Source organism: Anarhichas minor, unplaced genomic scaffold, assembly GCF_050575085.1.
Source record: "Anarhichas minor isolate MPS153535 unplaced genomic scaffold, ASM5057508v1 ptg000040l, whole genome shotgun sequence".
Lineage (NCBI taxonomy): Eukaryota > Metazoa > Chordata > Actinopteri > Perciformes > Anarhichadidae > Anarhichas > Anarhichas minor.
The window spans coordinates 9,689,209-9,712,968 of record NW_027466486.1 but is presented as its reverse complement, the minus strand read 5'-3'; the positions used below and the strand labels follow the sequence as shown (position 1 = coordinate 9,712,968).

The 23,760-nt window shown below is 41.9% G+C and overlaps 2 protein-coding genes across 2 annotated transcripts in view; one reads left to right on the top strand and one right to left on the bottom strand.

The window, feature by feature from the left end:
- The window catches only part of ttll5 (tubulin tyrosine ligase-like family, member 5), a 43,099-nt gene extending 24,456 nt beyond the window's left edge, over window positions 1–18,643 (bottom strand). The window contains exons 1-17 of the mRNA XM_076108419.1: window positions 18,505–18,643; window positions 16,499–16,605; window positions 16,303–16,385; window positions 15,381–15,487; window positions 14,985–15,115; window positions 14,771–14,853; window positions 13,045–13,114; window positions 12,870–12,954; window positions 11,666–11,767; window positions 11,474–11,565; window positions 11,201–11,308; window positions 5,669–5,750; window positions 5,316–5,377; window positions 2,366–2,460; window positions 1,718–1,759; window positions 657–764; window positions 430–521 (exon numbers count right to left, since the gene is read on the bottom strand). Coding sequence (XP_075964534.1) covers window positions 430–521; window positions 657–764; window positions 1,718–1,759; window positions 2,366–2,460; window positions 5,316–5,377; window positions 5,669–5,750; window positions 11,201–11,308; window positions 11,474–11,565; window positions 11,666–11,767; window positions 12,870–12,954; window positions 13,045–13,114; window positions 14,771–14,853; window positions 14,985–15,115; window positions 15,381–15,487; window positions 16,303–16,385; window positions 16,499–16,605; window positions 18,505–18,557 — 1,502 coding nt within the window. The 5' untranslated portion in view covers window positions 18,558–18,643. The remainder of the gene's footprint in view (window positions 1–429; window positions 522–656; window positions 765–1,717; window positions 1,760–2,365; window positions 2,461–5,315; window positions 5,378–5,668; window positions 5,751–11,200; window positions 11,309–11,473; window positions 11,566–11,665; window positions 11,768–12,869; window positions 12,955–13,044; window positions 13,115–14,770; window positions 14,854–14,984; window positions 15,116–15,380; window positions 15,488–16,302; window positions 16,386–16,498; window positions 16,606–18,504) is intronic.
- Window positions 18,644–19,756: 1,113 nt separating this feature from the next.
- erg28 (ergosterol biosynthesis 28 homolog) lies at window positions 19,757–22,280 on the top strand. Its single transcript, XM_076108292.1, has 5 exons — window positions 19,757–19,866; window positions 20,075–20,229; window positions 20,988–21,078; window positions 21,168–21,286; window positions 21,386–22,280. Exons 2-5 carry the CDS (start codon window positions 20,097–20,099, stop codon window positions 21,472–21,474), a joined length of 432 nt encoding a protein of 143 aa, XP_075964407.1. The 5' UTR covers window positions 19,757–19,866; window positions 20,075–20,096; the 3' UTR covers window positions 21,475–22,280.
- Window positions 22,281–23,760: the final 1,480 nt, after the last annotated feature.

Below are 23,760 nucleotides of genomic sequence, written 5' to 3'. Positions count from 1 at the left end.
ATGCACCAATAATTCCCCAGAAGGCTCAATAATATGCTTTTGAAAATGCCACAAAATCCCTGCTGCTGGGAGAGCCATGGAACTAATCAAGCAACAAATCCTCATATCGGAATATGAATTGCAAGCACAAAAACAGATTTCCTCTCTAATAGGGCCTCCGATGCCATTTCAACATAAAGTTGCTGTCCGATATAAGCCTTTCCTGGAACATAATATACAGAGCTCAAGAAAAACCAAGTTGGTGCACCTTAGTCTGGTGGTTCAATTAGTGACAGTCAAGAGGAGTCGTGTGGTCTGGCTTTATGCACTGATTGCATTCATATAATCTAAGTGCCCCACTTATTTGAAGACAGTATTAATAATGAGTAACATTATAGACAAACACTCCTTTGGGATTACAAGTGTCTGTTTCTTCTTGGCTCAGCTCACCCATAGAGCTCCCAAGTGTCTGCGGTGGGGAAGATCCTGACGAAGCCTCCCCGTCTCTTGTACTCTTCCTTTATCCTCCGCAGCACTTTGATCTATGTTAGTGAAACAAAACAACAGACGTTTGCTAACAGTTTTAAAAAGTTACTGTACTTTCAGGTTCCCATAACGTATGAATTCAACAAAGTCACCCACTTCATGTCACACTACAACCATTTCAAAGGCCTTACCTCGTCAGCAGTCAAGCTCAAAGTGCTGTCTCCTTGGCTTTGTTTAGGTCCTAGCTTGTCTTTCAACCCGTCTGTTTCTGAGTTACTAGCTGGTGCGGGCCTCTGATGCTACAGGGGACAAGTGTGGAGACAAAATCAACTAATGCCTCCTGTTATATCTCTTTCCAACAGAAACACTTGCCAAAGTAAAAACAAAATAATAATTAATCACATTTTTTATTAATTCAAGGATGCCTTAAATGTTGCAATTAGTTTTTTACATTTTTGCTAAAGACATCACTGACAAACAGCCTACTACTCATCTGAAACACAATTCTCATTTATAAAAGTAAAATGTGCAAACTACAGCTTGTGTAACTCAAAATACGCTCTGTTCTTTTCTGCCTGTCACATAAATGAAGCCTTTTTGTTTTGCACTGGCCTCCCTGGCTGCCTCCGCGCTGCATGTACTACCAGGCTGTGATTGACAATTTTGGCATGCAGGTTGGAATTTTGGCCAGGCAGAGGGGCACAACCCCACAGGATCACATACAGAATTTGTCATCTAAATAGCAGGGGGATTATATTCAATTTGTCTGACGCGGCTGGGGGGGGGGGGGGGGGGGGATACAAAGGCAGCCAAAAAGCGACAAGGCCAAATCCTTCAAAAAAAAAAAAAAAAAAGACTCATCTGTTGCTCCTCATCAGAGTAAAGGGACAGGAGAGGTTCTGTAAAGGGCCCTGGAGTTCTACAACAGCCTCTGTGGTTTAGTGTTGGGCTTGTTTTAGCAACGTCTCAGTAACTCTGTACATCAAAGTCTCTGAGTTTTGGGTCAAGTGGTGCATTGCAGCACTTAAAGCACTTGCTTACTAAGGCCACTTCGCTAATGAGAATTCTATTAAATGTAGCATTAGGAATCGATCTGTCTGTGTCTGTCGCTGTGACAAATAGTAAAGCTACATAATCAAATAAGGAGAAAAGCAGTAAGCAATTTCTTACCGGTAATGTTACAGACATCAGGGAATTGCAAAGAAAACAAGACAAAAGAAGATTAATATGTCTGAGTCTGAAGAAAACTCACCGTTCTGTTGTGTGCAGTGGCTGTCGCTGCAGAAAGAGGTTTCTAAGAGGCAATGGGTGAAGACATTGAGTTGTGGGTGAACATCAGCATTACTGTTTTAACCTATAAGAAGCCGCATACAGACGGCGCGCATGCTCCATCGATACGCAACAATGGAACATTGTTACTGTATGTCTAAACAGGCTCTTTACACAACAGAAGGTGGAGCAGAAATCTGTCTGATTTAGTAATCTCCCTCCAGCAGATCCTAAAGCGCCAAATCTGGGTGCAGTACTCGAGGGGAGGCAGCCAAGTGCATTGGCTGTTGTGGCATCATTAGGCAACAAGGCTTGGAGAGAGCATCAGTCGCTTGATAAGAAATGATAAAACAATAAGCCACAGAGAGTAGCACTTATAAACTGATGTCACTCAAACTGTGTAATTACATTAGCAGTTGTTTTGCGTTACAGTGAATTTTCCACGAGGGTAGAAGAAGAGCTCAGTGACAGCGGCAGGAATGTACTGTAAGCAACACAGAGATGAAGACAAGAATGGGAATGTTTCACAAGGAAGGGTGAATGAGTGCAACACTTGGCTCAGCTCTCTGCTGTGTGCTGTGTGTGTGTGCGTGTGTGTGTGTGTGTGTGTGTGTGTGAGAGCATCCAGTACCTGTGTTCTTTGGGCTGCTGGGTGCTTGAGGCTGGGGTCCAGGGAGACTCGGTCAGAGTGCGGTTGTCTCGATAGGGGGTCCTGACACACAAAGCCTGCGGGGACACAGTAGAGCCATAAAGAGCTATATCAATGACATCAGATCTTAAACATGCTACTCATTCCCATGACCTTCATATATTGCATCAGATCTTCAATGTTAGTGCAAGAAGACCAAAGTACAGCGAGGGACACAAAGGCAATATATGTACATGTAAATCAACTATATCTTTAACAATATCATTCTCAGTCAAAGACATATTTTTTTTTGAGACATATTTGCTCTCAAAAAAAAGGAAGACGTGTTTTGATATACTGACTCACCACAGCCCCCTAATGTGAATCACTGACCTAACAGAATAGTTTGACATTTTGAGAAATACACTTATTTACTTTCTTCCCCAGAGTTATATGAGAGGATTGATATCACTCTCACATCTGTCTGTTGAATTTAAAGCTAGAGCCAGCCGCTGGTTAGCTTAGCTTAGCATAAAGACTGGAAACAGGAGGAAACAGCTAGCCCGGCACTGTCCAAAGGTAACTAAATCTGCCTACCAGACACCATGAAGGGCACTAATTAACACGTAATGTCTTGTTTGATTGGTCCCTACAAACACCAAAGTGTAAAAACAACAATTCAATGTTTTATGGGAAGTTACATGTCAGACTATTTCTTGTCTCGGAGCAGTTGCCAGGTAGTCATCGGAGGCTCTCGGAAATTACAGCTAGTATCCCTCATAAAATGTTGGCATTTGTGAGCTTTAGAGGTGCTGGTCGGGGTATTTTGTTACCGTCGGACAGAGCCAAGCTTCCTGTTTCCCCTTGTTTTCAGCCTTTATGTTAAGTTATGCTGTTGGCTGTAGCATTACAATGGTCAGACGGGAGAGTGGCATCGTTCCTGCCAGCTAAATCTGCGCCAGAGAGAAAATACATTTCCCAGAATGTCAAACTATTCCTTTAACTTTTTACTCAGGGAAAGAAGACATGTTTTCTAATTTTCTAACTCTACCTTGTATCTGTATAGCTCCACACAGTGGTAGTTGATAAGGGTGGGGAAACATGCTTGTAATCCACATTTACCACAAAGGTGTTCCCACCCAGTCAACACGATTTGAATCTATGATCTTCTGTTAATTAATTCCCACACTCCCTCGAGGCTAATAGAGGTAAAAGAGAAATGTTAAAGAAATATGTTTATGTTGCATCTTGCAGTCACACTTGAAGTGAATCACGTCCATTGACAGCTTGGAGCTTGAGGCTATTTGTACTACCTCATCCCAGCCGTCAGGTAAGAATCAGGCCTCTGCCACGGTCTTTCCCAAACACTGCAATTATTACAAACATGGGCGACACGGAGCTGACAGCTTCACACAGGCGGTAAGTGAATGCTAATGGTATGCTGTCATTATTTACAGGTCTGGGATGCGGCCCAAGTGTTATCAGCCAACAGCGCCTTAGTTTGTTTGGTACATAATAGATGTGCTATGTTTTACATGCCACTGCTCATTTTCCCCAGACCCGCAGGAGCGTCTCAGTCCAAAGATAACTGGCAATTTATGATTCTACTCTTTCATTTAATGAGCAAGACCGGAGGGTTTCAAGCCACAGCATGGACTAGGCTGAGACACATGTGCACTCACACACACGCACACACACACACACACATTAGCTATTCCTTTAATATCATTAGGAGACCACAGACAGACTTAATAGTTCAGTGATAGTTTTGATGGATGCCTGCTAATCAGTGGGCTCCATGTATTCTGTGAATGGTAATAAGGATAAATCAGAGGATTAGGTCAAGTTAAATATTAAAAATCAAGAGACGTGGAAGTTGTGGCTAATATTTGTCTCTTTTTTGCTCAGACAAACTGTCAGACCTCTGCATGCAGTCATGGTGTTGTATTCTGCTTGATTTGAACTATTATAAGCTCTTCGTCTGCATGAGGATTCAATAATTAAGTAGGGAGGATATATATACAGAGACACATCTCATTCCCTGCTACAAACAACGCTGTATAAACAGTGTTTATCTCTGCCTTGGGCCAGGCATTTATATCTTCATGTGAAAGATTGCTTTAGTTTGACATGTCAGATCCAGTTTCTCAAGAAAGCTTAATGACTATAAAACAACTAAGGCCTCTGTCGAGAATTTTGTCCGCAAGTCATTTGATGTTAATTAATGAAGTCTGCGGTTTATTCTGTCAACACTGGCGCTCCTATTGTGAAGCCATACAGCTATTTTTTGGCAGTTTGCACAAACTAAATGAGTGGAGTGAAGGAAAACATTGAGCATTAAACAATAGACAACTGTCTCCACCTGCGTGAAACCTGCTGGTTACAAGTAAGGCCAACTATCATTAATACCTTAGGAGTGATGTTATATCAGCTTTTCTAACATTAACATCTTTGTCCCAATTACATAATTCTGCAATGAATAATCTCTGAGTTGTACCTCAAGTAAAATAAATAATAGATTTGACCAATTATTTATGTTTTTAATTATTCAAATCTAAAGTATGAGAATTGTTGTTATAAGTCTCCAAGAACATCTTGAGAGTCAGAGGAATCTTGTTGAATTTTGACCGTTGATGGATTATTTCAAATGTATGCATTTATGTCATTCAAATATGCAATTCTTTATGTGCCGCCTCGACACAAGGTGTTTCCTCCTCTGTTAATTATGTGGTGGTTGATAATATACCTTGTGAAAGTGTTCACAGATTAAAGTTTCTACTTGTTTGGTGTACTTTATCTCACCAGCATATAATTTACTGGTGTAATGGATTTAAAAATCTAGCTATAAGCAGTGGACGTACGTGAACTCAATGTCTACGCAGTGCAATGACTTGTGCAAAACTTTGGAACCAAATGCAAGTTGTATTTCGTCATTGTTTCAGCACGCACTCACCCACAAGCGAAAACATGTCTGCAATCATGCTGGCCTTTATCTTCAGATCCAAGGGCGCATCACTGGTTGTTTTTTTGTTAAAGAAACAAAAAACAAACAAGAAAATTACAACACATTCACGGAGTTGAGAAAATGAGTCAACTGTGATTAGAAAATACAGATCGGTTGTGAGACCTTGACTAGCTGCTACACTGAGGGGGTGCTTTCACAACGTGTGAATGCCATTTCCTTCAATGTGGCTTTTTATTGACACTTTCTTCTTTCTTTTGCATATTCCACAAAAAAAAAAGCCTTGTTCAAGTTGGTCTAATGTAACAACAAAATAAAGAAATGATTAAGACAGTGTCACTCACCAGGCCAGGGAGGGAGAAAGGTTCACCTCTAACAACCAGGGTTTCAGGTTGGAGTCAATGAGCACGTCGAAACCATACAGTTCTACAGAGGGAAACACAGAGTGAATCCAAAGGCTTCCACCACTGAAACCTCTGAGATCACTGAAAAGAAAGCATGCAGGCTATCAAAGTCACTAGAGTTAGCTCATAGCCCCATTATGTGGCATTTGGCAACATGGCCGATGTCTTTCTGCTACTGATTACACGCATGTTATATCCCCAATCACTCAAGAGAGAAACATTCACCAAATCCTGCTACTGAGGGATTGGCTCAATTACATTAACTAAGTACATACACATTTCATCTGTCATGAAGTTGCTTACGTAAGACGGTAGATCAAAAAAAAAGCACTGCGGGCTGTGAATATTTAAATACATACCGTCAATAGTTTTCTCATGACTGGTACGGTTAAGCAGTATACATATTGTCACTACACATTAACAAGAAGGATGACGCACTGAAGGGGACCAGAGAACGCTTCACCCCCGTCATCGAGTCAGGATCTTAGCTATAAAATATGAACTCCAGATGTACAAAGCTGGATATGTGACAGCATGTCCCAAGTTGGAGAAACGTGGGGAATTAGGCGATATATTGTATATATGTCACTCCAATAATAGCTTAGCACTGAGTGACACAATAAAAGGATTTTACAAAGTGGTCAGGAAGTTCCCTGTGTAAAAATCCATCCATTCTATCCCGATTTTTCATCTTGTTTCACTGACTGACATATATATATATATATATATATGGCTCACAGAGGCAGAGTTGGCCTATGAAAAGCACTCACACGGCTCTGGGGAGTGTCACCCTGTAAGCCAACGACCCGCCGGCCCCAGCAGCAGCGTGCAGGGAAACCACAGTATTTTACAGGGATAGGGCAAAACCCAGCCATAGAGCCAGAGGGAAGAAATCCTTGTAATAGCACTTCAAAAGAATAGACTGTGTTGAGAATAGGCCAGGGGGGCTGGAGGTTTCAAAGCGGCCATAACCAGCACTGTTTGTTCTAGCATCTCAGGTCAGTGCCAATGTTAAGCATACAAATGCAGCATGACAGCGAGAAAAGGCTTTATATTGCACTTGCCGGCGTAATGTTAGGCTGGTCTAACAAGAGGAGTTAAATGTATTTGTCTGTACATTACTTACTGTGGGTATCTGTGAAACAAATGTGCACCCTGTCAAGGCCATGCCTAACAAATATCAAGTAGTTTTACTTGACAATGCGTATACATATTTGGTGTTTTAAATAAAGGAGCATAGATAAGATAAGGTGACTCATCATGAGGAGCACTACAGAACGTGGGCTTTGCGTTTGAAAGACAAACAGTGAGACTCTATTAAAAGATACTATCGAGATGCATGGGACATTTAGGATCCAGGGTTTTTCCAGACTGCTTCCAGTTTGACCGTTCTATTTTTTTAATGTGCCTCTTGTGAGTCCACCGACTTTATTGAAATGTAATACTAAATCGCTCCTTAAAACATTAATTGGAAGTTTTCTTTCTCTACTCATCTTTCAACATCTGTATTAAGACAAGTTGGCTAAAACGCACATTGGATTTTGTCCTTTGGGCTGTATTACATGGGTCAGGGGATCAAAATATGGTAGCTTCATGAGGTCCAAATTGGTGTAACTGCAAACTGTATTTTCATGATGGAACTGAACAAGGTTTGCCATACGCCGCTGCGCCAAGAGCAGCAACTGAAGCTGCCACGGCCATCTTTAACTTCTTTAACTTCTGAGGATGGGACGGGACCCCCACTGCTAAACAGTGAGCAGAGCACTAAGATTTTATTTTCCACTCGTCGGCTTATCCCATTCTAGCCACTTCTGTATAAAAACACACACATAAAACATTATATGCATTAGTCCTGGGGAACAGAGCACTGGAATAAATGGGTTTGAGCCTGTAGTGCCTCACCAGTGGCACCACAACAACAGGGGAAAATGGGGAGGTGTTACACCGCCTCACCAGCCCCGACAAGCAGGCTCCATGTGCCGCTCATTTTCCCCCAATTAGGAGCAGACGCCGCTCCTGCCCCATGAGCCTGCCATGCCGCTCACTGCTAGACACGTTTATCTATGGCTCGACCGCTGCCGGGGGAGCGCTGTTAAATGTGCCCACAGAGAGGCCACAACAAGCATCACAGACAAGGAGAGCAGCGAACATCCACATCACACCCATGAAAGAGGGAGGATGAGAAAAGATGATGCAGAGCTGTTTTTATATATGTTATTGGATGGGCGCTGCTGGAAACTTCACCACAAGAGACAGGCGCCCAAAAACAATAATCTCCCCACCCTGGCCATGCAGCCGGTTGGCTCCCCACAACAACAGCAACATGAAGTAGTTCCTTCATGTGTGTTTTCTTCATGTGTGCATCATTCTGGGATGAATTAGTGTCGGTGCAGGGAGCACAGCGGAGCGGTTTGGAGCCACAATCGTGAAAACACTCTGAGGACAACAAATTAAAGCAAAAGTTAGCACTCTATACCCAGTCCATTAATCATTCTTTAAAAGATTTTTGAATTATGCAGCAGAGTCACTGTCATCACAGGCGTAACAAACGCTGTGCTGCAGTGGAGTGTGGGAGTGTCTGACAAATGTAAAACAGGGAGAGTGGTTCACAGACAGGGGATCCGACCACACTCAGCACTTAATGAGGGACGTTCAGTGGAACACAGGACCAGTAAGTGGAATGTTTTGTGTGTAATAAAATAGGCCTTTGGCTTGGCTAATCAGATCTTAGTCAAAACATCTCGTAATCAGCATCCCTCAGCAGAAAGCCTGTCCATTAATCACACGGCAGCGGTAAGTAGCTGCATGGGTGGCATTTTCTCCCCACAGACACACACACTCTCTCTCTCTCTCTATCTCTCACACTTCTTACCAATGTAAAAACGAAAAATCTTTTGTTTTTATTTCTCCCCACATGAGACATTACGGAGCTATGAAAAAGTTTTGTTGCAGTATGCCCATTTAGATACGGATGTGCAATTTGCGCAAAGGGAAGAAATCCCATTTGAAAACAATAAACATAGCATTAAAGCCATTAATAGACATTAAAATGGCAGGGAACAATTTGCAGTAAATTAAGATGATAATGTGCTTTATGATCTTGCTTGGCCCACTTCCAGACAAGCAGAAGACGATATAAAAACTCTAAACAATGGCTTGCTTTTATCGGCACATTGGCCCTGCATCTGATGCTTTACCTGTTTACAATTACAGGCAGCTGCCGAGGCCCTGAATGAATGCTGAGTGCATTTTAGGTTGCAGGAGGAGAGTGAGAAAGTAGTCAGGATATGTGCAGCTTCCAAAAGAGAGCCGACGCTGACAACGGCAGACTGAACATGACTCCTTGGTGGTTTGGGTGGGTTTGATTATAAGCTTATACAGACCTGTGTGTTTGTAAAACCCGTGCTTTACACTGGTTGCTGCATGTCTCTATATTCGTACTGTCCATACATACATACTCAATGAGCACACTGGGAGAAACAGATGCACAGAGACAGGATGAGGGTGGTCCTCTGGAACCGTCAGTGTCTTGTCTTTGGAAACTTAATCCTGTAGACAGAACCATGAATGCTGTAATTAACTTGCTTGGGGCCATCTGACTAAATTCAATAGTAAACTGATACGGTTGAAGTAGGGTAATGGACATGTTCACAGCAGACCACAGTGTATTATATAGCTGAAGAAAAGGTGTAGAACCTAATTGCTTTCGTGCCACACAGTGACATTGCTGTAGTATATATGTCCATACAGGTCTCTATAGGCTTACGTATTGGATTTCAACATACTGCCGAGGCAGATGTTAACACCCTCGATCACCCTTGAAGCTAAAGGTAATGATGTTGTTGTTCATGGTTTCATTTCATATTCAATGTGGACTCAGAGTCAAAATAAATCAAGAGGGAATATTAATTCAGAAATATGATCTGTTGCTGCTTCCATAGCTGCACAATGTCCGACACAAGAGACGGCACCAGACAGTGTAGTGTCATCAGTAAGCTTATCACTGAACATTCAAAGCGTTGTTGTGATTGGGGCATGGGGATGTGTATTAACAAAGATTCCAGGTTTACCTGAATGAGTGAATGAATGAGAATAAGGGCCAACTTGTTTTTCCATTCCAGCAAATATGTGTCATCTGGTTGTTTATTGGTGTCCACCACATGTGTATGAGAGCCAGGTTTCGGCATGGTAAGCCACATTTCCCCGTAAATACCTGCATGGTCAACATTCACACCCAGGGCTAATGTGGTCTTTCCACCTAGCAGTTATGCTCAGAGTGCAGATAGCATCTTTACGCAGGCGACTGTCTGATGGTGCGAGTCCATGCTGCTATACAGCCCAAACAACCACCAATCAGGGGGGCTATTATGTCTACAGAAGCCTGTCACAACTGCAAATTCCTTTATTTTTCTAACATCTGAGAGGTGAAAGAGAGTGTGAGCAGGAGAGGGAGAATCATAAACAAACAGAAACAGCGAGAGAAGAGGAAAAAGAGACAGCGGTGTTGAGGGAGGCTTGGCCAACGTGCTCGCTTTCAAACCCCAAATTCTCAGAGAGACTGCCAGACAGAAAGAGAGAGAGAGAGAGCGCAGACAATTAGTGCCAACACTAACATGGGTAATGGCTCCAAAATGGAGTTCACACGAGCCCATTGCTAGGCAGGAGCAGCCAAGAAAACAGTCAGCCTAAAACAGGCAGACCTGAATGGCAACAGAGAGGAGGAAGCAAATTCCTGCCTCAGTCAATAGGCCCTCCACGGCCCGGCAGCCAGTCAGAGGGCAGCAACGGGCAGGAAGGCTCCACACTGAGGAATGACTGTCTACAACCTCAGCTCGGCTCAGTGTAGAAATAGTATCGAGGAACTGCTGGACAATGAATATGAAACTGAAAGGAAATGTGAGGGGTGGGGTAGTGTGTGTGTGTGTGTGTGTGTGTGTATCTGCACTGTGAGCAAAAAAAGGGAAATTCATTTAAAGGAAATTATTTTGAAGCTGCAATTCTTCTCTTCGAGTTTCATTTTGTTGTCCTGGATGTATTTCACCTTCAAACCAGCTGCTGACGTTTAGATAAATGGTAAATGGACTTGTACTTGCGTCGCGCTTTTCTAGTCTTCCGACCACTCAAAGCGCTCAAACACTACATGTCATCATTCTCCCATTCACACCCATTCATACACTGATGGCAGGGGCTACACCATGCAAGGTGCCACCTGCCCATCAGAACTCTAACTAATCATTCACACCCATTCACACACAGCAGGCACAGCCTACGGGAGCAATTTGGGGTTAAGTGTCTTGCCCAAGGACACATTGACATGGACTAGAGGAGCCGGGGATCCAACCGCCGATCCTCTGATTGAAGGACGACCCCTGCTCATCAGCGCGGGTGTAAACGTGTTCAACTTTGGCGGACTAGATTGCTTTAGTCTCTGTAAGGTCAAAAACATTTGAAGAAGAAATATGAAATGATTACCAAAGCAGTTTGTTTTGTGGGGAACATACATCTTGCAGGCGTTGGCTATCTGCAGCTCAGCACTCAACACTGCTTTGACGATGAGGTCCTCCACCTGCCTCATCAGCACTGGAATAGACAAAAATACAGAGATGACTTTCTGTAGCACTCTCATAGGATTCTTATGCTGTGATTAATTGGCACGTTTTGTTCGAATCTAAAGGGGGGAAAACATGCATGGACATATAAACATCAAAAGGGTGAGCAAGGGAATAAAACGAAGCGTTGACTCACATGTGGTGTCCTTCCCCTCCTGCTTCAAATACCTCAACACTGCACTCATACTCCACTTGTTCCCATAATCCTCAACTTCAGGGTCATCGCAACTGAAAGGAAGGAAACTTCACTTCAAACGCTGAAGTTCTAACAAATGGACGAGTCAATCGAGCTGCCCGTAACAGCTCCGCATCCACTGGTGAAAGTTACCTGACATAATCGCTGCTCTTTTTGTTCACGCTGTAGTTGGTGAGATGCATGAACGTGTTCTTAATGTTCTTTGAAGTCCGGTCATACTTGACGGTGGCAAACCTGCAGACAGACAGAGTGTATTTGTGCAAGAAAGAAGAAGAAGAAAAAAAAACGTCTGTCATCCAACAATTTCACTACATATCTATCCGCCATAATGACTACATTCATAAGGCTGACACTTCGCTGAATGATGGGGGCACTTTGGAGGAAGAGATTAGCTCCTGGCAGTGTTTGAGAGGAGTGGATGCCACATGTGCAATACTGAGAATTCCTTGGCACGCACAGTGTACCTGAATACCAACACAACCTGAAGGAATGTCAAGAGATAAAAGCGGGATTCAGAATTTGGCCGTGATTTATTGTCCACAGTTGATAATCAAGCCAGCAAACAAGAGGGCGGCAGCGTTTTGTTTCCAGCACGTACCTCTATCAGACCAAAGCGAAGAGCCGCTCCTTCTATAAATCATCTAACTCCTCCTGCCCTACCTGTGCCTGACAATAGCCGCTTTGTGGATAAATAAATAAGCCTTGCTTTACATAAGAACATCCAATAAATATAGCACAGATATGATCTTTGAACGATGACACGATCAGTAACATTTGATGAGCACAACTGGAACAATAGAGCGCTTTGTTTCAAAGTCACCACCACGGCGCACGCCACACAACAGTTGGTCTGCAGAGTGAAGGCTGCCCTCTTCTGGACACTGACGGAGCACCGGGCAGAGTCTAAGCAACAATCCACCGTTTAAACTCGTTTTGTCTCAGTACTGAATTTGCTTTATCAAAATATTAGGGTTTATATGTTTTGTTACTTAGTTTGTCAGAAATCAAACCTAGGAAGCAAACCATTATGGCGGCAACGGCTTTAAGAAGTTTGCAAAGCACTTAAATAAGATAAGATAAAATAAGATAATAATCCTTTATTAGTGCCGCAGTGGGGACATTTACAGGATTAGTAGAGGATAGTGCAAACAAGAGACATAGTAAAAAAACAAGATCAAAACAAGTAGTATAAATAAGTACAAGTGGCACAATATCAATTGTGCCATACAATGTTATTTTGCCCCGAAGAATATCAGCGACCACCGTATTGCCGGGTGATCGTATTTTCCAAATCATGTCACAAACAACGCAAAAAAAAAACACACACACAGCTCACCTCGCCAGGCCCTCCTCATACATGTAGATGAGGACTGGATCGTATGATGTTACCAACACGTACAACCGCACATCAAACTTGAACTCTGCAAACCAAACCAAAAGTAGAGTCACTCACACCGATTACTTACAAATGAAGACGTGGCTGTCAGTGGAGAAGAAGAAGAAGAACTCACCGTCTATCAGTAGCGGGTTATTAATATAGCGAGACACCAAGATGTTCTCATCCATTAAAATCTGATTTGGCTGCAGATGATGAACAGAAAGAGATAAAAGACAATATCATTAACACGATGATGCAGATGAAGGCAGTCGATCATAATCATCTTAACATGTTCAAAGTGTTGATGAGGTTGGTATGGAGGGTAAATTAATTGACCAACTTAACAACTGAGAGTGTACGTTATTTACTAAAGTGATGAAGTGAGACTTAACAAACTCAATCAACATCTCTCAACAGCAGAGCATGAATAACATTTCCATACTGTATATTCGTTCACATACAACAGCATTAAACGCTGAATTCCAGATAGATGATGTGACACTGCTGTTAACCATTAACATCAAAGAATCAACAAGAAGAGGCGGAGACTGCAGCGACACTGGCCGTAGCGGGTCAACACTCTCTAACAGCCTATAAAAACACAATCTGGTGGTGGGAGATGGGTCATTTATGAGGCTGAAATGTGTTGCAGGTGGCGAAGTTGAGAAGAGATGGGACGGAGGCGGGGGGTGGGGGGTGGGGGGGTAACCTCAGTGCTGGCTACAGTTCAGAGAAAACCTGAACCAAAATAATGACCGTATTTCTTTCCTCTCTCCAAATATCACTCTGACATTCTTTCCACTGTTTCATAAAATGCCTGAGAAGAAGAAGGATTGTGCATATGTTTTCCAAGAGTGAGAACCTTGTTGAGCTCCTCCAACAGCCCGGGCCTTGGAAGAGTGTAATTTACTCCACAAAGCTTATTAATGTCTGAAACACCGGTTGAGACTTATTTCAAAGACAGCTGTATCTGCACACCCCTCCACACACACACACACAAATAACATCTGGACAACTGTTTCAGTTCACACAGTATTTTTTTTAAGTCAGGATGCTTACAGTTAACTCCCACTAGGTCTGTCATTAATATGAATCTGTGTTCAAATGTAAGGTTAGCTAAAAGATTAGTTGTTTCCAGTCTGTGCTAACCTAAGCTAACCATCTGCTGGTTCTGCGTAGCCTTAAAGTTATCCTACAGGTTTGTGAGTGGTATCAATCTTCTCACCTCACCATCGCCAAGAAAGTCAATATGTGAATTTACCCAGATGTCAAAGTATTCCTTTAACTCAACGCTTTACATGCATGTTAGAGAACGTGTTGTTCCAGTCACTGACGTTCAGCGCTGTTTTACACACTCTTTTAAACAAAAGGCACGTAAAAAAACGTCTCCCGTGTGCCAATGTGTAGGAGAACTGCAGTAGCCGACACACAAACGTGAATGGTCTTATGTAGCGTCGGTGTTTGGTTCGTCGTTCTGGGCTACTGAAGAAACATGGCGGCCGGTTCCATGTTGAGGACCCGCTGTGAATGTAGATGTAAACGGCTCATTCTAAGGGAACGAAAACACAATTCTTATTATTATACACTAAAGAAAACATTCGAAGTAATATCATTTTCCATTTCTGCCAATAGATCCCCAAAAATGCTACACACTGTACCTTTAAGGGATAAGATTTAATAAGAAAGAAAAGAAAAAAACATATTTATGTTAAACAAAACTAAGTGTGAGCTTGAGGGTTCATCCTTGAAAAGCCAGAAAGTCCTTTAAATCAAGGAATTGAATCAGGAGAATAAATTACTCTTTTTACGAAGTCAGACCTAAAGGTCAGGAACTAGTATTAGAGAGCGAAATCACTCACATTGCTGACCAAGTAGATGCCTCGCCCTCTTGAAGATGCCACTGGTTTTATGATCCAGGGGCCCTTGTCCTTTGCAAAACAGGCTGAGATTGAGGGAGGAAAGACGGGGAGGGATTCAAACAGAGAGAACAAAATGTTTAACGTTTAGAATGGGCAATGCCTGAAAACAGAGAGGTGTACTTTGACAAACAAGATCATGTGAGGCGCGTCTTACTGCAGAAATCCTGGTACTCTGAGGGAAGCACAAAGGTCTGTGGAACGATATGGAAGTTTTTGAAGCCGTGAGTCTGCTGCATCCGCTGGATGTTTTTATACAGACGGTCTTTGCGCGTCAATTCATATGACCTGGAAATAGGCAGAGCCTCCCGTTTTAAACACTGACAGAACACAAAATATATGCAATACATAACTGCAATGGATCGCCCTCTGCAGTACGATTCATTTCATGTTTTCAGAGAGGCAGCGGGCCAAAACAAAATGCGCTTTGCAGTGGAAGCCGGCAAAACACACGGCCTCAACTGACGGGCTTTGAATGGCTCAGTCGGCGGTGATATTTATAACGCAGAAAACAGTGGCAACACACTCGTACGTTGGAGAACTCTATTATTACCTTGGGAAGTGGTTGACCTTCTGGAAGTCTTGCAGGCTGCGTAGTAAGTAAGGCTTGAGGTGAGATCCTGTCCACATGAGGTTGAAGTCATTGCTGTTTGGGTGAACCTGAAAAAAGAACAGACAGAGCGATTGACCTCACTTAACACGATGGAGCAAATCATTTGGATTCAGTGCACACGAAGCAAATGACATTTGCAAAAGGATCGTTAAAAAGAGCATAAAACCGAGCCATTGCTGTACATGCTGAAAATGCTCTGTGGAGTTTCCAGACAGCAGTATTATATTCTGATGTCCATCACATATGACAGCTCAGTTAAATTAAATCGAAGAAGCAGTGAGACACTCCACCAATAACCTGGAGAAACACCGCCGGCTCTTCAGAAATGATCACCAAAAGGGAAAGCCAACTCACAGATTTTCATCACCCTGACATTATTTTATCTGTTTTGTTTTGTTTTATTCCAACAATTCGTTAGGAGGCAGCATAATCAAATGGCTGCTCGGTGTCTAGGGGAGAGCCAGATGTTTGCAATAAAAGCGTATTAGAGTTTGGCTCTGTCGCGGCTGTGGTAGACACTCGTCCGCCTTTGATGATGGGTTAGCGGGAGTCAAGAAGCATTGAAATGATATAAAAAGGGAATTAATTGTAACTGCTTGGAAAGAGCAATAACAGGGATTGTGTGCCCTCGTGAAAAACGGGATTAATGCTCTTGAGGTCATTTGGGTTTTTTTTCCGTGGGTGCATTCCAGGGCTTTGACATCGGCATTATTAGTCAAAGGAAATAAAAACAGCCCTGCTATCTCTTATCCCACACAGCAGAGAGGTACATAAGTAGCATGTGCAGCTGAGAAACACAGCCTTTTGGAAAAAAAATGTAGGCTGATCTTTTAAATTAGCGTGATTCTGCACAGAACATTACCTCATGGAATCCATGATTGGTGAGCAGTCCTCGTACCAGGCGACTCTCTGTGCGCACAATCTTGAAGGCCATATGATATCGCTCTGTGGTAAACAAAATATTCTTCGTATCCAACTCATTGGAGGCTCCAAATTTTAACAATATTATCATCACTTTTCTCATACTCATTGTGTAGTATCAACATATTGTGGTGTACCTCCAGTGGAGCAGATGTTCCCATCTTTTGAAACAGCAGCTTCGGGGAAAAACAACAGAACTGGGATGGTCTTGCTGAGGCCACTCCAGGCAATGCAGGGATGGTCTCTGGTGCACACACAATTAGATGACACACACACTCACAGTTAGAGGCAGATTTTCGACATGTCCAAAAAGTCTGGGACCCACAGAACTGTCAAAAATAAGATAATCTAGAAACTTCTGTGCTATGGCGTTCACTTCCGGATGATGTGAACGAACCTATACGGGTAGTTTGCCGTTTATTTCAGTCAGGCAGAAAAACAGAACCAAACACATGTTCAGGAGGTTCTGGGGGGAAAACAAACCCATGTACTGTACTCACAAACACCCTTGACGAACTGCAGACTATCTGATAGTACCAGACTCAGCCTGCTTATCAGGGGCGAAGAATAAGATAAGGTAGCACGACGATGGAGTAGAACTCAATCAGGCACGACCGGTCTTGTTTCGGTGGAGAGGCATGTAAACAATCGCTGCCCATGTCAGACAATGTGGTGTATATCTTTTCCACCGATGTGGCTTTATTACACACCCTTAAAAAATGTGTTTTATTTTCAACATAAACCAAGACTCAAGAGTATTAAGATACAAGATGTGAAGGGCTAAGACAAAAGGCCAAATCGTTGTCACCACAGTAATATTTCAGTACTGCATGACCATTTAAATTGCAAATATTTGGCTAAATATGCCAAATTGTACATGTACTTGTACATAGATGTGTTTGTCTGTATGTGTGATATGTGCCTCCTGTATTTGCTTGCAACACTTGGTTGTCCTTTGCATTATTTAAGGTTGCCTGTTGTCATAAATTTACGTTGTGTTAATGTAAACTAAAATCAATTGCCATGAACAAAAAAAAAAGTGACATTCAAGTCAGAGGTGAGCAGAAGATTTAAATCAAATTTGCAGCCGATGCTTGTTTGGTAATACGTTTAAATCAGACAGGGTGTACTGGAAATACTACATTTTTGTAACATTAAATCAAAGTGTTTTACTGTAGCAGTGTGTGAGAAAACAGTTTTTGGGGGGATCGCATGTCTTTACCGCTATGGTAGCATCTCAATGCAGCCGCATCAGTAAAAAGAGCACTGGTCAACTGGAGGTTAAACCATAACTAAAGCAATCAAAACTAATTCAGGAAATGGAAATAAGACTAAAAGCAGGCGCAGTGGCTCTCAGAACGCCATGACTAAGTATAGCTTAAGAGGGAATTAGTTGGCCAGGGACTGGTTAACATAGTCACAACTGTTGCTGCTATGATCTAGAGCTAGACGTTCTTCTCTCTCGACCAGCCAATCTTTCATCAATTATGCAAAATGAAAGCTTCCTGGAGGTTGCATTTTGTCTAAATGTATCTTTGCATAAATTATTTAACAGGGCCTCTCCTGTAATCCTGCATAGATCACATTACACAATCAATAAACTATAGTCAATTGGAAAGACAAAGACTTTGGTACAGCCGCGGGACAAAAAGATATTGCTTTTGGTTAGCATGGTGTTGCATTTAGACTGTAATTGGAGTGAAATCTTGAGTTGAGGTCTTATCGGAGGATCAGGAGGCTAAGAACCTAACTGACACTGCCGGCGACCTGCGTAATTCAGACAGCATCGTTCACAAGCTGCACAGACTGTGAACACCATCTTACTCATCTCCACCTCCGTTTACAACTGTCTGTTATAAAAGACATGCAAACATATCTAGGGAGGAGCGTGTTTTGGAAGAGAAAATGCTCCCACTAGTGAAACAACATAGGTAGGTTTAATGTAAAGCACAAGAATAAACATTCAGATTTAGAAAGTCATTGTGTTTTAATGTAAAAGTTGGCACAGACCTGCTATTTAATTAAAGGCTTATCAACACTAAGGTGACTCTGAGGTGAATTTGCATGCTGACTGCAGTACACCACACGGGCACTAACTATTATGTGACTCTACAGCAGACCAGTGTTGTGAGCTGACACTTACTCGTCTTCTGAAGAGGACTCCGAGTCCTCCTTATCCCGGATCACAGCAGGCATCTTCACAGTGAAAGAGGACGAGCTGCCCGGTGAGATCTTCTCGGCATCAAGTGTCTATGTCTTACCATGGCACCTAACGCTCACCACCTCCGACTGCAAAAACATAAATAGTTCAACTCAGTTCAAACAGACGTCAGCCCATTCATGCAAAATCGTAGCTTTATCAATGACCATGTCACAACGGCTCGTAACACATAATGTAAATTCGTTCAGTCCTGAAACAGTGCTACACATTTAGCACTAAGTTAGCCGGGAACAGCTCTACATGTAGTATTATTGACGTTACAGGGGACAGAAGACGTTACGACTAACGTTATTTAAACCCAGACAGAGAGCCCATAGACAGCCAAACAAGCGTTAGCTAAATACAAATTAAGGTTAACGTTACTGTCATGTTACTTTAGTTATGGGAAGCTACCCATGTCTGCTTAGTTTGAGAGTTAAGTAGACGTTTTTACGATGCCAGACAAGTACACACCAACGTAAACTTGCCTTTATCTCTGAGATCCTGCTTACTGCTAGCTAGCTGCTATCAGCAGGGCCAGTTGATCATCGCGGTTAATCTTCCTGGTAACTACAACAACTGTGTAGCAACAGAGCAAGGAGCATGCGCAGTCGCGGAAAAAAAATATTTGTCCAATTGACCAAATTTTGCATTGCATCTCTGTGCACCCACCCAGTGGTGGGACGTGGGAGTGTCAAACGAAAAAAGCGCATAATAATGTATGTGGTTGTGTGTTTAAAGGAGATCACATGCGAAAAATAAATGTTACTATTGATGCGCATGTTGCTTGATTAGTATCCGTTATAAACTGAATTAAAAACTGTAATACTCAAACCAGTGTATTAACGTTTTCCTCTCCGGATATTATGGTAGTATTAACGTTACTCGAATGTTTTTTTTACCTCAGTGACACCTTTAGCAGTTCCTTACGTTGTACTTCCTCAAGCGTTACTTTAACAGATTTAACGAAGACACAAGTCACCACAGAGTACTCTGCCGTCCGATATTTACTCTGTGTTTGAACGCAGCCTCGCCTGCAGTCTACAGGTGACCGAATTATCTGGTTTCTATTGGTTGGATAAGAAAGTGGGCGGGACCTGAAAGCTCGTTTGGGCCAATCATATGAATGGTACGACTGGATGGAGCCATTTCTTAAACTCTGTCATTGGTCATCCCCTCAGTCCAAGAGGAAAATACTTACTATTGAAAACATAACACCGTTGGCTTGAATCCCACTTAATTGTTTCATATTCAGTCATTTCTCTCAGGAATATGTCCACGTGGTAGTTTTGTAGAGGCCACCAGGTAAATATACTATTTTTGTTATCACAATAGGCTCGTTCATTAAGGTTACGTCGTCGTCAGCCTGCTATTGTCACGTTAGTTATTGTTGAATATCTCTGTTTTTCCTGTGGTGTGTCAGTTTGTTAACACACAGCAGACATCTGTTCATCCGTCTGTCATATGACATTATTCTGCATTGATAAACAACAACACTGACTTCCTTTGACAGGTGCGTCTCACGGATAGAAAACATGGGTCGCTTTCTGAACGTGCTGCGGAGCTGGTTGTTGATGGTCTCCGTCATCGCGATGGGAAACACCGTGCAGAGCTTCAGAGATCACAGTTTTCTGTCAGAGAAGCTCTACACAGGCGCACCAGAGTTTGGTGAGCAAACCAGGCTGACGCAACGTAATGGATGCTACACAGCTTGACAACATTAAATGTCACGTCGCCATATTTTTCACTCATCTGAGCATGATGTCGGTGCTGTCGAGTGTTGAAGAGCTGGTGATCAAAAATGTATGCACGTTTATGAAATGGGATTGAATAAAAAGAAATATCTGAAATTTGAATCCAGCTGCTAATACAACATTCAGGCTTTATATCTCTCTACTAGAATAACCAAAATCCCAACGAAGTAGTCAGATACCATACTATCCCGTTTGGAAACTGTATCAGATCTTATTTATGTCAAAAATCAATAACAATCTTCACACCAACACTTGATTTCAGGGGCCAAAATCAATATTTGTGAGGAAATAAATCTGATGGAATAGTCAATAGTGGACCGTTACCGGAATGCATGTTTTTCATAAGAATACCTTTAATATTGTTGTTAAAGAATTAAAGGTATGTTGACTACTAAATGGGACATTTTCGCTGTTAAAAAGATAAACATGTAAGTGCTCTCTGGTGGACAATGTAAAGGGGACAAGGTTTCTATATGACCCTGATCACAACATCTTGTTATTTATCTGCCAACATACACTGATGGCAGTGTTTGTGTCAAGCAAATATTGGCTCAGCTGATTTACCGATCAGGGTTTATCAAAAATGTGTCAATGAAATGAGTCTAGGATATACAGAAGCCTATATCATGGGCCCTCATTCCTGATTCTCTGTTTACTTCTCATCTCCTATAGTGAATGGTCTCCAAGCTCGAACATTTGGTATTTGGACGTTGCTGTCGTCGATCATCCGCTGTTCCTGTGCCATCGATATCCAGAACAGAACGTAAGACAGCTCCTCACTTCCTGCACCTCGTTTCTGTTGGCAGGCTTCATACTGTATGTTCTTACTGCGTGTCCTCCCGGCTCCTGCAGGCTGTATCACGTCACCTTGTGGACATTTGTGCTGGCGTTGGGCCACTTCCTGTCTGAAGCCTTCATTTACAAAACTGCTCCTCTGACTATTGGGGTCATGGCACCTCTCATTGTGGCAAGTGAGTGTGGACCATGATGGGACATATGTTGACATTATCTCTTAAATGATCACATCTTTGGTTTTAAAGGTATTTGAACATCATCATGTGCTCTTCTAGGTTTCTCCATCGTAGGAATGCTGATTGGATACCAGTGTATCCCAGACTCACAAGAGGAGGTCGGTGCAAGACACAAGAAGCGTAACTGAATCCTGGCGGTTTTGATTTTCCTCCCACCTCCATAATGACCACTAGTGGACCGGTCCGAGTGTGCTGCTTCTTGCCTTGAAGAGAATGACATCTGGTTGTACATTGATTTATGTAACACTTTCTACAGACTATGTACAACTTCATCTGGGCTGTATTTTATGTTTTTTAACTGAGATTTTAAAGTTCACAGAGCAATCAAAAACGGTTTTACAGAAAGTCGGGTCATACATGGAGGTTTCATTTAGTTGATTTTGTAGTATCTGAACTGTCAGTCCTGAAGGATGCTCATTAATGTGTTTCCAAGCTCAAAGGTTAATTCAGTGTAGATTTTGTTTTTTTAAGGATGTTTTATTTCTCCAGACTACCACTTCCTACACATTTTTTTATTCCTGATCTGACAAAGAACTCAGCTGACTATATAGTAAACAACTATGCTCGCAATTACAAAGTCTACTATTCCTATTAACCAGTTCTTCTTGCTGTTGGTTCTGTGCTGTGAAATGTTTGTGCACCCTTTCAATTCATGCACAATTATTGTCCTATAAACTTTAAAAAATGAAATGTTTTGATTTTGGATGTTTTCTGCTAAAGTAGCAAGCAAATGATTTGTTTGCATTATTTTTGATAAACATTTCATATTTTGTGCTGCTCTGATCTCATATTTGGGTTGAAGTGGGAGGTTATTTTCTGCTAAATGTGGCGTTTTAGCTCTTTGTTTGAAGAACCAAATGCATAAAACATGAGCACATTGCTATGTGTGTTTTTTATTTTTTAATTCCAAAGAAATAGAAATTCCCATGCTCTACTTAATACATCCAAACCCTTTTTCTTGACGTTATCCAATTAGGTACGGAACACAACAAACTCCATTTAGTCCTCTGATTCAGGTTTTTATTAGTCCAATTATTTATTTTACTTCATTTTCTTTGAGTCATAGAAAACACTACACTGTGCATACAGTCAAAATAGAATCACATACACAACATTCATTATAAAATAGGAAAACCACGAGACGACTTGCCCCAACACATCAAGTAAAACATGTTAATGACAAACTACACCGGTTACACAGCATGGACTACATTTCTCAGTAACACTTTTACAAGCTAAGTAGCATTACACATAAAAACACTTGTTCCAGACGCTCTCTCATGTATATCCAGATATTTATGACCAAATGTTTTTGGACGAAACTGACCTTCCAAAGTTTACTCAGATGCACAGCATCCATTATATTTCATAATCAGCAGTATACAAAAGTAAAACTTCCACGTGATCCTGAAGGGCTGGCAGAGATGATATGACTTGTTGAGCTGATGGTCATAAGGGGAGAACACAACAGTTACACACAATATTAGGAAACACTCACAATTTAAATATTGCTCATTAGATGCACAGAACAGAGGGGGGACGGTATAAAAGCTCAGGACACAATTCAGTTAAAGAGTGTAGTAATGTTGACGTCGCTAAAGTGGCCGTTGCATTGCACTAACAGGACATGTAAAATACATTGGATAAAATTAATGTTTACGAAGATGACTTTGTCTAAGGGTGTGAAAACCACTAAGGTTCCTTGTGCATGATTAACTTGTGCTTTGTTTAGGATGAGCTAAGTTGCACTTGGGATGTTAGTGTGAATCAACGATACGGTGTATGAGATGAACAGCAGGCCTGCTGATAGGGTCTCACAGAGGGCTGCTCAGTAGGATTCACTCTCCTTGTGCTCACACTTCACAGCAGCCTTTTTCTCTCCGTGGCCATGTGTGCATGTTAATGCGTGTGCATGACAGTATTTCTCTCATCTGTCATGGTGTCTTTGACAGAGTCTGTCCTCCTTAGAACTTCCCCTGTTTCAGGACCTCAGGTGGAGAGACGGCTCTTTCTGGATCAGCCGTCGCTTTCTGTAAAGGACGAGGACAGAAAGCAATTACAATCACGTCGTCCAACTAATGAGAAAAACTCAAATCCTGTATAATCAGAAGACACAAATTCATCATCACAGCCTTTCAAAAAACAGAACATTTACGTAGACCAAAATTAGTCTGTAGATTACTTGAATGTTAAACATCTCATCTTTATTCTCATTCATGGATCAATATGATCCATGAATTGTTATATACTCATCAGAACCTCTCAGTTTATCACAAATATCCAATAATCAATTGTCCCCTAAAAAGTTGATATCGTTAAAGCAAAAAAAGTTTATGCACAACAACAAACACCACTACTGGAATTCAGTTTTTCTTAAATATTAACTTTATCTTTAAGATGTCTTATTGGCGGCT

What these genes read in the sequence shown, in the direction of transcription:
- erg28 (XM_076108292.1), top strand. Translation starts at nt 20,097, where the DNA reads ATGGGTCGCTTTCTGAACGTGCTGCGGAGCTGGTTGTTGATGGTCTCC. An exon ending in CACAGGCGCACCAGAGTTTG is followed by an intron (nt 20,230 to 20,987) that starts GTGAGCAAACCA and finishes CATCTCCTATAG; the next exon opens with TGAATGGTCTCCAAGCTCGA. An exon ending in GGCACCTCTCATTGTGGCAA is followed by an intron (nt 21,287 to 21,385) that starts GTGAGTGTGGAC and finishes GTGCTCTTCTAG; the next exon opens with GTTTCTCCATCGTAGGAATG.